This window comes from Bufo gargarizans, chromosome 4 (genome assembly GCF_014858855.1).
Source record: "Bufo gargarizans isolate SCDJY-AF-19 chromosome 4, ASM1485885v1, whole genome shotgun sequence".
In the NCBI taxonomy this organism is placed as follows: Eukaryota; Metazoa; Chordata; class Amphibia; order Anura; family Bufonidae; genus Bufo; species Bufo gargarizans.
This window is the reverse complement of record NC_058083.1, coordinates 144473910-144487840: the sequence shown is the minus strand read 5'-3', so window position 1 is coordinate 144487840 and position 13931 is coordinate 144473910. Positions and strand designations below refer to the sequence as shown.

Here is a 13931-nt window from a genome sequence, read left to right as displayed (position 1 = left end):
CTTGGAAATACACAGTAGCGGGTGTGTGTGAAGTTATTCTGAATGACCCAATGTGCACCTTGAATATTATATACCCTTTTAGGGATAGATTTCAAATAGCTCTGATATAGCAGAAACCACTAAATTATGAAATTGCTAAATTGGGAATTGTATTTCAACCCAGAACAAAAAATGTGCTTTGACGGACACTAAATAACTTTCCCAGCCACAACAGGACAGCGTTAACGAGAGATTTAGCAGGATATAAATTTGAGGCCTAGTATTTAGGCGCTGGGTGACAGGTATGGGTTTAGTGACAGAATTAGACTTAGAAATACACAGTAGCGGGTGTGTGTGAAGTTATTCTGAATGACCCAATGTGCACCTTGAATATTATATACCCTTTTAGGGATAGATTTCAAATAGCTCTGATATAGCAGAAACCACTAAATTATGAAATTGCTAAATTGGGAATTGTATTTCAACCCAGAACAAAAAATGTGCTTTGACGGACACTAAATAACTTTCCCAGCCACAACAGGACAGCGTTAACGAGAGATTTAGCAGGATATAAATTTGAGGCCTAGTATTTAGGCGCTGGGTGACAGGTATGGGTTTAGTGACAGAATTAGACTTGGAAATACACAGTAGCGGGTGTGTGTGAAGTTATTCTGAATGACCCAATGTGCACCTTGAATATTATATACCCTTTTAGGGATAGATTTCAAATAGCTCTGATATAGCAGAAACCACTAAATTATGAAATTGCTAAATTGGGAATTGTATTTCAACCCAGAACAAGAAATGTGCTTGAACGGACACTAAATAACTCGCCCAGCTACAGCACTAAGGACAGATTTAGCTGGATATAAATTTGAGGCCTAGTATTTAGGCGCTGGGTGACAGGTATGGGTTTAGTGACAGAATTAGACTTGGAAATGCACAGTAGCGGGTGTGTGAAGTTATTCTCAATGTCCCTATGTGCACCTTCAATATGATCTACCCTTTTAGGGATAGATTTCAAATAGCTCTGATATAGCAGAAACCACTAAATTATGAAATTGCTAAATTGGGAATTGTATTTCAACCCAGAACAAGAAATGTGCTTGAACGGACACTAAATAACTCGCCCAGCTACAGCACTAAGGACAGATTTAGCTGGATATAAATTTGAGGCCTAGTATTTAGGCGCTGGGTGACAGGTATGGGTTTAGTGACAGAATTAGACTTGGAAATACACAGTAGCGGGTGTGTGTGAAGTTATTCTGAATGACCCAATGTGCACCTTGAATATTATATACCCTTTTAGGGATAGATTTCAAATAGCTCTGATATAGCAGAAACCACTAAATTATGAAATTGCTAAATTGGGAATTGTATTTCAACCCAGAACAAGAAATGTGCTTGAACGGACACTAAATAACTCGCCCAGCTACAGCACTAAGGACAGATTTAGCTGGATATAAATTTGAGGCCTAGTATTTAGGCGCTGGGTGACAGGTATGGGTTTAGTGACAGAATTAGACTTGGAAATGCACAGTAGCGGGTGTGTGAAGTTATTCTGAATGTCCCTATGTGCACCTTCAATATGATCTACCCTTTTAGGGATAGATTTCAAATAGCTCTGATATAGCAGAAACCACTAAATTATGAAATTGCTAAATTGGGAATTGTATTTCAACCCAGAACAAGAAATGTGCTTGAACGGACACTAAATAACTCGCCCAGCTACAGCACTAACGACAGATTTAGCTGGATATGAATTTGAGGCCTAGTATTTAGGCGCTGGGTGACAGGTATGGGTTTAGTGACAGAATTAGACTTGGAAATACACAGTAGCGGGTGTGTGTGAAGTTATTCTGAATGACCCAATGTGCACCTTGAATATTATATACCCTTTTAGGGATAGATTTCAAATAGCTCTGATATAGCAGAAACCACTAAATTATGAAATTGCTAAATTGGGAATTGTATTTCAACCCAGAACAAGAAATGTGCTTGAACGGACACTAAATAACTCGCCCAGCTACAGCACTAAGGACAGATTTAGCTGGATATAAATTTGAGGCCTAGTATTTAGGCGCTGGGTGACAGGTATGGGTTTAGTGACAGAATTAGACTTGGAAATGCACAGTAGCGGGTGTGTGAAGTTATTCTGAATGTCCCTATGTGCACCTTCAATATGATCTACCCTTTTAGGGATAGATTTCAAATAGCTCTGATATAGCAGAAACCACTAAATTATGAAATTGCTAAATTGGGAATTGTATTTCAACCCAGAACAAGAAATGTGCTTGAACGGACACTAAATAACTCGCCCAGCTACAGCACGAACGACAGATTTAGCTGGATATGAATTTGAGGCCTAGTATTTAGGCGCTGGGTGACAGGTATGGGTTTAGTGACAGAATTAGACTTGGAAATGCACAGTAGCGGGTGTGTGAAGTTATTCTGAATGACCCTATGTGCACCTTGAATATTATATACCCTTTTAGGGATAGATTTCAAATAGCTCTGATACAGCAGAAACCACTACATTTTTAAATTGCTAAATTGGGAATTGTATTTCAACCCAGAACAAAAAATGTGCTTTGACGGACACTAAATAACTTTCCCAGCCACAACAGGACAGCGGTAACGAGAGATTTAGCGGGATATAAATTTGAGGCCTAGTATTTAGGCGCTGGGTGACCGGTATGGATTTAGTGACAGAATTAGACTGGGATATGGCCAAAAAATAACCACACTATTGCTGGTTAAATGCACTTGGTGATGGGCGCAGCTTGCCCCTGATGTAGTATATGGCCAAAAAATGAACAGACTATTGCTGGTTAAATGCACTTGGTGTCACAGCTTGACCAACCACACTACTGAGGGTTAAATGCACTTGGTGACGGGCGCAGCTTGCCCCTGATGTAGTATATGGCCAAAAAATGAACAGACTATTGCTGGTTAAATGCACTTGGTGACGGGCGCAGCTTGCCCCTGATTTAGTATATGGCCAAAAAATGAACAGACTATTGCTGGTTAAATGCACTTGGTGTGATAGCTTGACCAACCACACTACTGAGGGTTAAATGCACTTGGTGACGGGCGCAGCTTGCCCCTGATGTAGTATATGGCCAAAAAATAAACAGACTATTGCTGGTTAAATGCACTTGGTGTGACAGCTTCACCCTGATGTAGGCTTTAGCCAAAAAACAAACGCACCATTGAGGGTTAAATGCACTTGGTGACAGGCGCAGCTTGCCCCTGATGTAGTATATGGCCAAAAAATAAACAGACTATTGCTGGTTAAATGCACTTGGTGTGACAGCTTCACCCTGATGTAGGCTTTAGCCAAAAAACAACCACACCATTGAGGGTTAAATGCACTTGGTCGCAGCTTGTGCTGGCGCACCACAAGACACAAAATGGCCGCCGATCACCCCAGAAAAATGTGACTGACAAACGGTCTGGGCAGCCTAAAAACAGTGAGCAATTGAGGATCAGCAGCTCAATGATCCACAGCTGCAGATCGATCAGTTAATCAAGTCCTTTGGAGGAGTTAATCTGCCTAATCTCGCCCTACTGTCGCAGCCGCAACCTCTCCCTACGCTAATCAGAGCAGAGTGACGGGCGGCGCTATGTGACTCCAGCTTAAATAGAGGCTGGGTCACATGGTGCTCTGGCCAATCACAGCCATGCCAATAGTAGGCATGGCTGTGATGGCCTCTTGGGGCAAGTAGTATGACGCTTGTTGATTGGCTGCTTTGCAGCCTTTCAAAAAGCGCCAAGAAAGCGTCACAAAAGCGCGAAGAAAGCGACGAACACCGAACCCGAACCCGGACTTTTACGAAAATGTCCGGGTTCGGGTCCGTGTCACGGACACCCCAAAATTCGGTACGAACCCGAACTATACAGTTCGAGTTCGCTCATCCCTAGTCGACAGACAATTGCAGTATTTCATGGTACTGGTAGTAGCATGTTCTTGAATTTAGTATATAGAAATAGTATACCCAAAAGATTACAAATGCATCTACCGGAATCCACTAGATAACAGAATCCAAATTCCATCTAATGCATTAGCAATACTTGGTGCCAGTAGTAGTAGCGACAGTACCTGCGCTTGCTGAATGCCTGGGTATGCTTGGGAAGGTCGTATTTGCTGAGAAAATATAGCAGCCTGTTCCATTGTTTGACCCTATATAGAAAAAAGAAGGAGATTTTAAGTTATCATTAATACATTTGTACATTATACAGTGGTCTGTCAAGGTGTAATATTAATTGGATCCGGAACGACCAATATTGAGACCATGGTAACTTGCTCCCATTACTCTATGGAAAACTAGTAATTGGTTCCAAAGCCCCAAAATTTCATCCCTGATTAGGAGACAATGAAAATTGTAGAAAAATAAGCAAATAACTAAGACATACAACAGTCAAGAATAGATGATGGAACTGTAAATCACTTCCTATGAGGAGGACAGGGGCTTCTTCAGGGTCTGGTATAGCACACAGTGCACCAGAAAAATTAAATGGAGCTGCCCTCACCTGACATCCGAATGTGCAGCTCATCCTGGCACAGACAGGGGGCAGTGCAGGGCACGTAGTACCGCACTGTACTATAAAGAGGATCTACTAGACAGCAAGACAGGTGTTTTACCAGAGAAATGGCCATGTTGCTTGGTCGTGTCTGAGTGTGAGGCATTGTATGTAGTGTCTAGTTTCAGTTTACGATGGCCCAGAAGAGACCATTGCAAGTAGATTCACATTTCATCATTTGAAATAAAGTGGTTCTTGATAAGACACTTGGATTTAGGAATATGGTATCAATATAAAAGGGTGCATCTGTCTGTTTTCACTTCTTTTTAATGAGATACAACTTTAAAGACTATGTAAACCTTTGGGGGCATTTTCATTATTATTGCATTTTACTCATTATGAGGTAAAAATCATTTTTTCAATTGGTCTTTATTAAAAGTATGGAGTCCTTTTCTATGTACAGAGCTGGGATGCGTTATTAGCAGGATCCTAATTTTCTCTCTCTTCCATCAGACAGGTAGCTGACGGGCTCCTTATCTCTGCTCTCTCACATTATTAACACTTATTAAAGCTAAATCCTTAACTTACTGATAAGAATGTGGCCTAAATAAGTGTTTGTGACCTCTTAGTAAATTAGAGTGTCCAGCATAAAGTAAAAGTGAAAGTAGGATTCACATAGCTAGACAAACAGTTAACCCTTTGTGCTCAATATTTTTTTATAAAGATCAATTGAAAAGATGATTTTAGGCCAAAATGAGTAAAATGCAATCATAAAAATTTGCCCTCAAAGGTATACATAGCCTTTACATCTAGAGCTGTGCGTGCCACATCAACTACAGTATTATTCTGTATCTTTAACAGAAAAAGGGATTGCCGCATATACAGTATGCCTTTATATAGCATATACAGTGCTGCCCATAATTATTCATACCCCAGGCAAATTTTGACTTAAAGTTAATTTTATTCAACCAGCAAGTAATTTTTTGACGGGAAATGACATAGGTGTCTCCCAAAAGATAATAAGATGATGTACAAGAGGCATTATCGTGGAAAAAAAAAAAAACATTTCTCAGCTTTTATTTACATTTGAGCAAAAAATAAAAGATGTGGAAAATCTCAGAGGACAATCCAACGGACACTACACACTGCTGGGTTCCACGGATGCAGACCAAGGAGGACGCCACTTCTACAGATAAGGCACACAAAAGCTCACTTGGCCTTTGCAAAAGCTCATCTGGACAAAGAAGAAGACTTCTGGTCTTCTGTGTTATGGTCATATGAAACAAAAATTGAATTGTTTGGTCACAATAATGTTTCCTTCATTTGGCATAAAAAAGGAAAAGCCTTCAACCCAAAGAACACCATCCCCACTGTCAAACATGGTGGTGGGAACCTAATGCTTTGGGGGTGTTTTCCAGCCAATGGACCAGGGAACCTAATCACAGTAAACGACACAATGAAAAAAGAGCAATACATGAAGATTCTCAACGACAACATCAGGCAGTCTGCAGAGAAACTTGGCCTTGGGCACCAGTGGACATTTCAGCATGACAATGACCCAAAACACAGCAAAAGTGGTGAAGAAATAGTTGGCAGACAACAACATTAACGTTTTGGAGTGGCCCAGCCAGAGTCTAGACTTGAATCCAATTGAGAATCTGTGGAGGGAGCTAAAGATCAGGTGCACATGTGAGGCCGGGCTATATCAGCCAGTCTTGGGTGGGGCTCAGAGCTCTCTGCCTCCTCCCATTGTATGCATGGTCACATGCTGGAGGTTACTGGGAGATTGCTTTGAGTCGGACCTTGCGCACCTGTAATTCGCCCACTGGCTCCTGGTATTGCCCATAGGGCCCAGGTAGGTTTAGCGTTAGGTTCCCGAGCTACTTGAGAAACCTTGGCGTGGTGCTCGGGCTCAGACATGTCCTCCAAGAAGGATATGTTGGCTAATTCTCAATTTTACACCAGTATGAGGGTTAGTAAGACCGCATAGTGCAACTGTCTTTGTTTTTGTTATGTTATTTTGACTGCTTATCACATCCACACAATTGCTATCCTGTGTAGGATGTCCATTGTGGTACTTGTGGTCCGCTGCAGGCATCCTCCATTGTATGCATTTTTACTGGGGATTGCCATTAGCAACGGACCACAAGTGCAGGATCTGCCCCCCTGTATAGATGCACCACTGCATATGGGGTTGAGCACTTTTTAATACCACGCTAATTTGTAGTTTGTATGATGGCAAGAAGACCCTCCAACCTGAAAGATTTAGAGCTCATTTCTAGAGTTGAGCGAACACCTGGATGTTCGGGTTCGAGAAGTTCGGCCGAACATCCCGGAAATGTTCGGGTTCGGGATCCGAACCCGATCCGAACTTCGTCCCGAACCCGAACCCCATTGAAGTCAATGGGGACCCGAACTTTTCGGCACTAAAAAGGCTGTAAAACAGCCCAGGAAAGAGCTAGAGGGCTGCAAAAGGCAGCAACATGTAGGTAAATCCCCTGCAAACAAATGTGGATAGGGAAATGAATTAAAATAAAAATGAAATAAATAAAAATTAACCAAAATCAATTGGAGAGAGGTTCCATAGCAGAGAATCTGGCTTCCCGTCACCCACCACTGGAACAGTCCATTCTCAGATATTTAGGCCCCGGCACCCAGGCAGAGGAGAGAGGTCCCGTAACAGAGAATCTGTCTTCATGTCAGCAGAGAATTAGTCTGCATGTCATAGCAGAGAATGAGGCTTCACGTCAGCCACCACTGCAACAGTCCATTGGCATATATTTAGGCCCAGCACCCAGGCAGAGGAGGGAGGTCCCGTAACAGAGAATCTGTCTTCATGTCAGCAGAGAATTAGTCTGCATGTCATAGCAGAGAATGAGGCTTCACGTCAGCCACCACTGCAACAGTCCATTGGCATATATTTAGGCCCAGCACACACACAGGCAGAGGAGAGAGGTCCCGTAACAGAGAATCTGGCTTCATGTCAGCAGAGAATCAGTCTGCATGTCATAGCAGAGAATGAGGCTTCACGTCAGCCACCACTGCAACAGTCCATTGGCATATATTTAGGCCCAGCACACACACAGGCAGAGGAGAGAGGTCCCGTAACAGAGGATCTGGCTTCATGTCAGCAGAGAATCAGTCTGCATGTCATAGCAGAGAATCAGGCTTCACGTCAGCCACCACTGCAACAGTCCATTGTCATAAATTTAGGCCCAGCACCCAGGCAGAGGAGAGAGGTCCCGTAACAGACAATCTGGCTTCATGTCAGCAGAGAATTAGTCTGCATGTCATAGCAGAGAATGAGGCTTCACGTCAGCCACCACTGCAACAGTCCATTGGCATATATTTAGGCCTAGCACACAGGCAGAGGAGAGAGGTCCCGTAACAGACAATCTGGCTTCATGTCAGCAGAGAATCAGTCTGCATGTCATAGCAGAGAATGAGGCTTCACGTCACCCACCACTGCAACAGTCCATTGGCATATATTTAGGCCTAGCACACAGGCAGAGCAGAGAGGTCCCGTAACAGACAATCTGGCTTCATGACAGCAGAGAATCAGTCTGCATGTCATAGCAGAGAATGAGGCTTCACGTCACCCACCACTGCAACAGTCCATTGGCATATATTTAGGCCTAGCACACAGGCAGAGCAGAGAGGTCCCGTAACAGACGATCTGGCTTCATGTCAGCAGAGAATCAGTCTGCATGTCATAGCAGAGAATGAGGCTTCACGTCAGCCACCACTGCAACAGTCCATTGGCATATATTTAGGCCCAGCACCCAGGCAGAGGAGGGAGGTCCCGTAACAGAGAATCTGTCTTCATGTCAGCAGAGAATTAGTCTGCATGTCATAGCAGAGAATGAGGCTTCACGTCAGCCACCACTGCAACAGTCCATTGGCATATATTTAGGCCCAGCACACACACAGGCAGAGGAGAGAGGTCCCGTAACAGACAATCTGGCTTCATGTCAGCAGAGAATCAGTCTGCATGTCATAGCAGAGAATGAGGCTTCACGTCAGCCACCACTGCAACAGTCCATTGTCATAAATTTAGGCCCAGCACCCAGGCAGAGGAGAGAGGTCCCGTAACAGACAATCTGGCTTCATGTCAGCAGAGAATTAGTCTGCATGTCATAGCAGAGAATCAGGCTTCATGTCAGCCACCACTGCAACAGTCCATTGGCATATATTTAGGCCTAGCACACAGGCAGAGGAGAGGTTCATTCAACTTTGGGTAGCATCGCAATATAATGGTAAAATGAAAATAAAAATAGGATTGAATGAGGAAGTGCCCTGGAGTCCAATAATATATGGTTATGGGGAGGTAGTTAATGTCTAATCTGGACAAGGGACGGACAGGTCCTGTGGGATCCATGCCTGGTTCATTTTTATGAACGTCAGCTTGTCCACATTGGCTGTAGACAGGCGGCTGCGTTTGTCTGTAATGACGCCCCCTGCCGTGCTGAATACACGTTCAGACAAAACGCTGGCTGCCGGGCAGGCCAGCACCTCCAAGGCATAAAAGGCTAGCTCTGGCCACGTGGACAATTTAGAGACCCAGAAGTTGAATGGGGCCGAACCATCAGTCAGTACGTGGAGGGGTGTGCACACGTACTGTTCCACCATGTTAGTGAAATGTTGCCTCCTGCTAACACGTTGCGTATCAGGTGGTGGTGCAGTTAGCTGTGGCGTGTTGACAAAACTTTTCCACATCTCTGCCATGCTAACCCTGCCCTCAGAGGAGCTGGCCGTGACACAGCTGCCTTGGCGACCTCTTGCTCCTCCTCTGCCTTGGCCTTGGGCTTCCACTTGTTCCCCTGTGACATTTGGGAATGCTCTCAGTAGCGCGTCTACCAACGTGCGCTTGTACTCGCGCATCTTCCTATCACGCTCCAGTGCAGGAAGTAAGGTGGGCACATTGTCTTTGTAGCGTGGATCCAGCAGGGTGGCAACCCAGTAGTCCGCACAGGTTAAAATGTGGGCAACTCTGCTGTCGTTGCGCAGGCACTGCAGCATGTAGTCGCTCATGTGTGCCAGGCTGCCCAGGGATAAGGACAAGCTGTCCTCTGTGGGAGGCGTATCGTCATCGTCCTGCCTTTCCCCCCAGCCACGCACCAGTGATGGACCCGAGCTGCGTTGGGTGCCACCCCGCTGTGACCATGCTTCATCCTCATCCTCCTCCACCTCCTCCTCATCCTCGTCCTCCTCGTCCTCCAGTAGTGGGCCCTGGCTGGCCACATTTGTACCTGGCCTCTGCTGTTGCCAAAAACCTCCCTCTGAGTCACTTCGAAGAGACTGGCCTGAAAGTGCTAAAAATGACCCCTCTTCCTCCTCCTCCTCCTCCTCCTCCTGGGCCACCTCCTCTTCCATCATCGCCCTAAGTGTTTTCTCAAGGAGACATAGAAGTGGTATTGTAACGCTGATAACGGTGTCATCGCCACTGGCCATGTTGGTGGAGTACTCGAAACAGCGCAACAGGGCACACAGGTCTCGCATGGAGGCCCAGTCATTGGTGGTGAAGTGGTGCTGTTCTGTAGTGCGACTGACCCGTGCGTGCTACAGCTGAAACTCCACTATGGCCTGCTGCTGCTCGCACAGTCTGTCCAGCATGTGCAAGGTGGAGTTCCACCTGGTGGGCACGTCGCATATGAGGCGGTGAGCGGGAAGGCCGAAGTTACGCTGTAGCGCAGACAGGCGAGCAGCAGCAGGATGTGAACGCCGGAAGCGCGAACAGACGGCCCGCACTTTATGCAGCAGCTCTGACATGTCGGGGTAGTTGTGAATGAACTTCTGCACCACCAAATTCAGCACATGCGCCAAGCAAGGGATGTGCGTCAAATTGGCTAGTCCCAGAGCTGCAACGAGATTTCGCCCATTATCACACACCACCAGGCCGGGCTTGAGGCTCACCGGCAGCAACCACTCGTCGGTCTGTTGTTCTATACCCCGCCACAACTCCTGTGCGGTGTGGGGCCTGTCCCCCAAACATATGAGTTTCAGAATGGCCTGCTGACGTTTACCCCGGGCTGTGCTGAAGTTGGTGGTGAAGGTGTGTGGCTGACTGGATGAGCAGGTGGAAGAAGAGGAGGAGGAAGCCGAGAAGGAGGAGGTGGCAACAGGAGGCAAAGAATGTTGCCCTGCGATCCTTGGCGGCGGAAGGACGTGCGCCAAACAGCTCTCCGCCTGGGGCCCAGCTGCCACTACATTTACCCAGTGTGCAGTTAGGGAGATATAGCGTCCCTGGCCGTGCTTACTGGTCCACGTATCTGTGGTTAGGTGGACCTTGCCACAGATGGCGTTGCGCAGTGCACACTTGATTTTATCGGATACTTGGTTGTGCAGGGAAGGCACGGCTCTCTTGGAGAAGTAGTGCCGGCTGGGAACAACATACTGTGGGACAGCAAGCGACATGAGCTGTTTGAAGCTGTCTGTGTCCACCAGCCTAAATGACAGCATTTCATAGGCCAGTAGTTTAGAAATGCTGGCATTCAGGGCCAGGGATCGAGGGTGGCTAGGTGGGAATTTACGCTTTCTATCAAATGTTTGTGAGATGGAGAGCTGAACGCTGGCGTGTGACATGGTTGAGACGCTTGGTGACGGAGGTGGTGGTGGTGGTGTTGGTGGTACATCCCCTGTTTGCTGGGCGGCAGGTGCCAACGTTCCTCCAGAGGCGGAGGAAGAGGCCGAGGCGGCAGCAGCAGAATAGGCCGAGGCGGCAGCAGCAGAAGAGGTAGCAGGGGGAGCCTGAGTGACTTCCTTGGTTTTAAGGTGTTTACTCCACTGCAGTTCATGCTTTGCATGCAGGTGCCTGGTCATGCAGGTTGTGCTCAGGTTCAGAACGTTAATGCCTCGCTTCAGGCTCTGATGGCACAGCGTGCAAACCACTCGGGTCTTGTCGTCAGCACATTGTTTGAAGAAGTGCCATGCCAGGGAACTCCTTGAAGCTGCCTTTGGGGTGCTCGGTCCCAGATGGCGGCGGTCAGTAGCAGGCGGAGTCTCTTGGCGGCGGGTGTTCTGCTTTTGCCCACTGCTCCCTCTTTTGCTACGCTGTTGGCTCGGTCTCACCACTGCCTCTTCCTCCGAACTGTGAAAGTCAGTGGCACGACCTTCATTCCATGTGGGGTCTAGGACCTCATCGTCCCCTGCATCGTCTTCCACCCAGTCTTGATCCCTGACCTCCTGTTCAGTCTGCACACTGCAGAAAGACGCAGCAGTTGGCACCTGTGTTTCGTCATCATCAGAGACATGCTGAGGTGGTATTCCCATGTCCTCATCATCAGGAAACATAAGTGGTTGTGCGTCAGTGCATTCTATGTCTTTCACCGCTGGGGAAGGGCTAGGTGGATGCCCTTGGGAAACCCTGCCAGCGGAGTCTTCAAACAGCATAAGAGACTGCTGCATAACTTGAGGCTGAGACAGTTTCCCTGGTATGCATGGGGGTGATGTGACAGACTGATGGGGTTGGTTTTCAGGCGCCATCTGTGCGCTTTCTGCAGAAGACTGGGTGGGAGATAATGTGAACGTGCTGGATCCACTGTCGGCCACCCAATTGACTAATGCCTGTACCTGCTCAGGCCTTACCATCCTTAGAACGGCATTGGGCCCCACCATATATCGCTGTAAATTCTGGCGGCTACTGGGACCTGAGGTAGTTGGTACACTAGGACGTGTGGATGTGGCAGAACGGCCACGTCCTCTCCCAGCACCAGAGGGTCCACTAACACCACCACGACCATGTCCACGTCCGCGTCCCTTACTAGATGTTTTTCTCATTGTTATGGTTCACCACAACAACAAATATATTATTTGGCCCAATGTATTGTATTCAAATTCAGCGGGATATAAATTTGAGGCCTAGTATTTAGGCGCTGGGTGACCGGTATGGATTTAGTGACAGAATTAGACTTGGAAATGCACAGAAGCGTGTGTGTGAAGTTATTCTGAATGACCCTATGTGCACCTTCAATATGATCTACCCTTTTAGGGATAGATTTCAAATAGCTCTGATATAGCAGAAACGACTAAATTATGAAATTGCTAAATTGGGAATTGTATTTCAACCCAGAACAAAAAATGTGCTTTGACGGACACTAAATAACTTTCCCAGCCACAACAGGACAGCGGTAACGAGAGATTTAGCGGGATATAAATTTGAGGCCTAGTATTTAGGCGCTGGGTGACAGGTATGGGTTTAGTGACAGAATTAGATTTGGAAATGCACAGTAGCGGGTGTGTGAAGTTATTCTGAATGACCCTATGTGCACCTTGAATATTATATACCCTTTTAGGGATAGATTTCAAATAGCTCTGATATAGCAGAAACCACTAAATTATGAAATTGCTAAATTGGGAATTGTATTTCAACCCAGAACAAGAAATGTGCTTGAACGGACACTAAATAACTCGCCCAGCTACAGCACTAAGGACAGATTTAGCGGGATATAAATTTGAGGCCTAGTATTTAGGCGCTGGGTGACAGGTATGGGTTTAGTGCCAGAATTAGACTTGGAAATACACAGTAGCGGGTGTGTGTGAAGTTATTCTGAATGACCCAATGTGCACCTTGAATATTATATACCCTTTTAGGGATAGATTTCAAATAGCTCTGATATAGCAGAAACCACTAAATTATGAAATTGCTAAATTGGGAATTGTATTTCAACCCAGAACAAGAAATGTGCTTGAACGGACACTAAATAACTCGCCCAGCTACAGCACTAAGGACAGATTTAGCGGGATATAAATTTGAGGCCTAGTATTTAGGCGCTGGGTGACAGGTATGGGTTTAGTGCCAGAATTAGACTTGGAAATACACAGTAGCGGGTGTGTGTGAAGTTATTCTGAATGACCCAATGTGCACCTTGAATATTATATACCCTTTTAGGGATAGATTTCAAATAGCTCTGATATAGCAGAAACCACTAAATTATGAAATTGCTAAATTGGGAATTGTATTTCAACCCAGAACAAGAAATGTGCTTGAACGGACACTAAATAACTCGCCCAGCTACAGCACTAAGGACAGATTTAGCGGGATATAAATTTGAGGCCTAGTATTTAGGCGCTGGGTGACAGGTATGGGTTTAGTGCCAGAATTAGACTTAGAAATACACAGTAGCGGGTGTGTGTGAAGTTATTCTGAATGACCCAATGTGCACCTTGAATATTATATACCCTTTTAGGGATAGATTTCAAATAGCTCTGATATAGCAGAAACCACTAAATTATGAAATTGCTAAATTGGGAATTGTATTTCAACCCAGAACAAGAAATGTGCTTGAACGGACACTAAATAACTCGCCCAGCTACAGCACTAAGGACAGATTTAGCGGGATATAAATTTGAGGCCTAGTATTTAGGCGCTGGGTGACAGGTATGGGTTTAGTGCCAGAATTAGACTTGGAAATACACAGTAGCGGGTGTGT

General features: G+C 45.8%; 1 protein-coding gene across 1 annotated transcript in view; it reads right to left on the bottom strand.

Moving 5' to 3' along the window:
- Positions 1-13931, bottom strand: part of MED12L (mediator complex subunit 12L) — a 648568-nt gene that overhangs the window by 51071 nt on the left and 583566 nt on the right. Inside the window, exon 41 of the mRNA XM_044291042.1 lies at positions 4082-4162. Coding sequence (XP_044146977.1) covers positions 4082-4162 — 81 coding nt within the window. The remainder of the gene's footprint in view (positions 1-4081; positions 4163-13931) is intronic.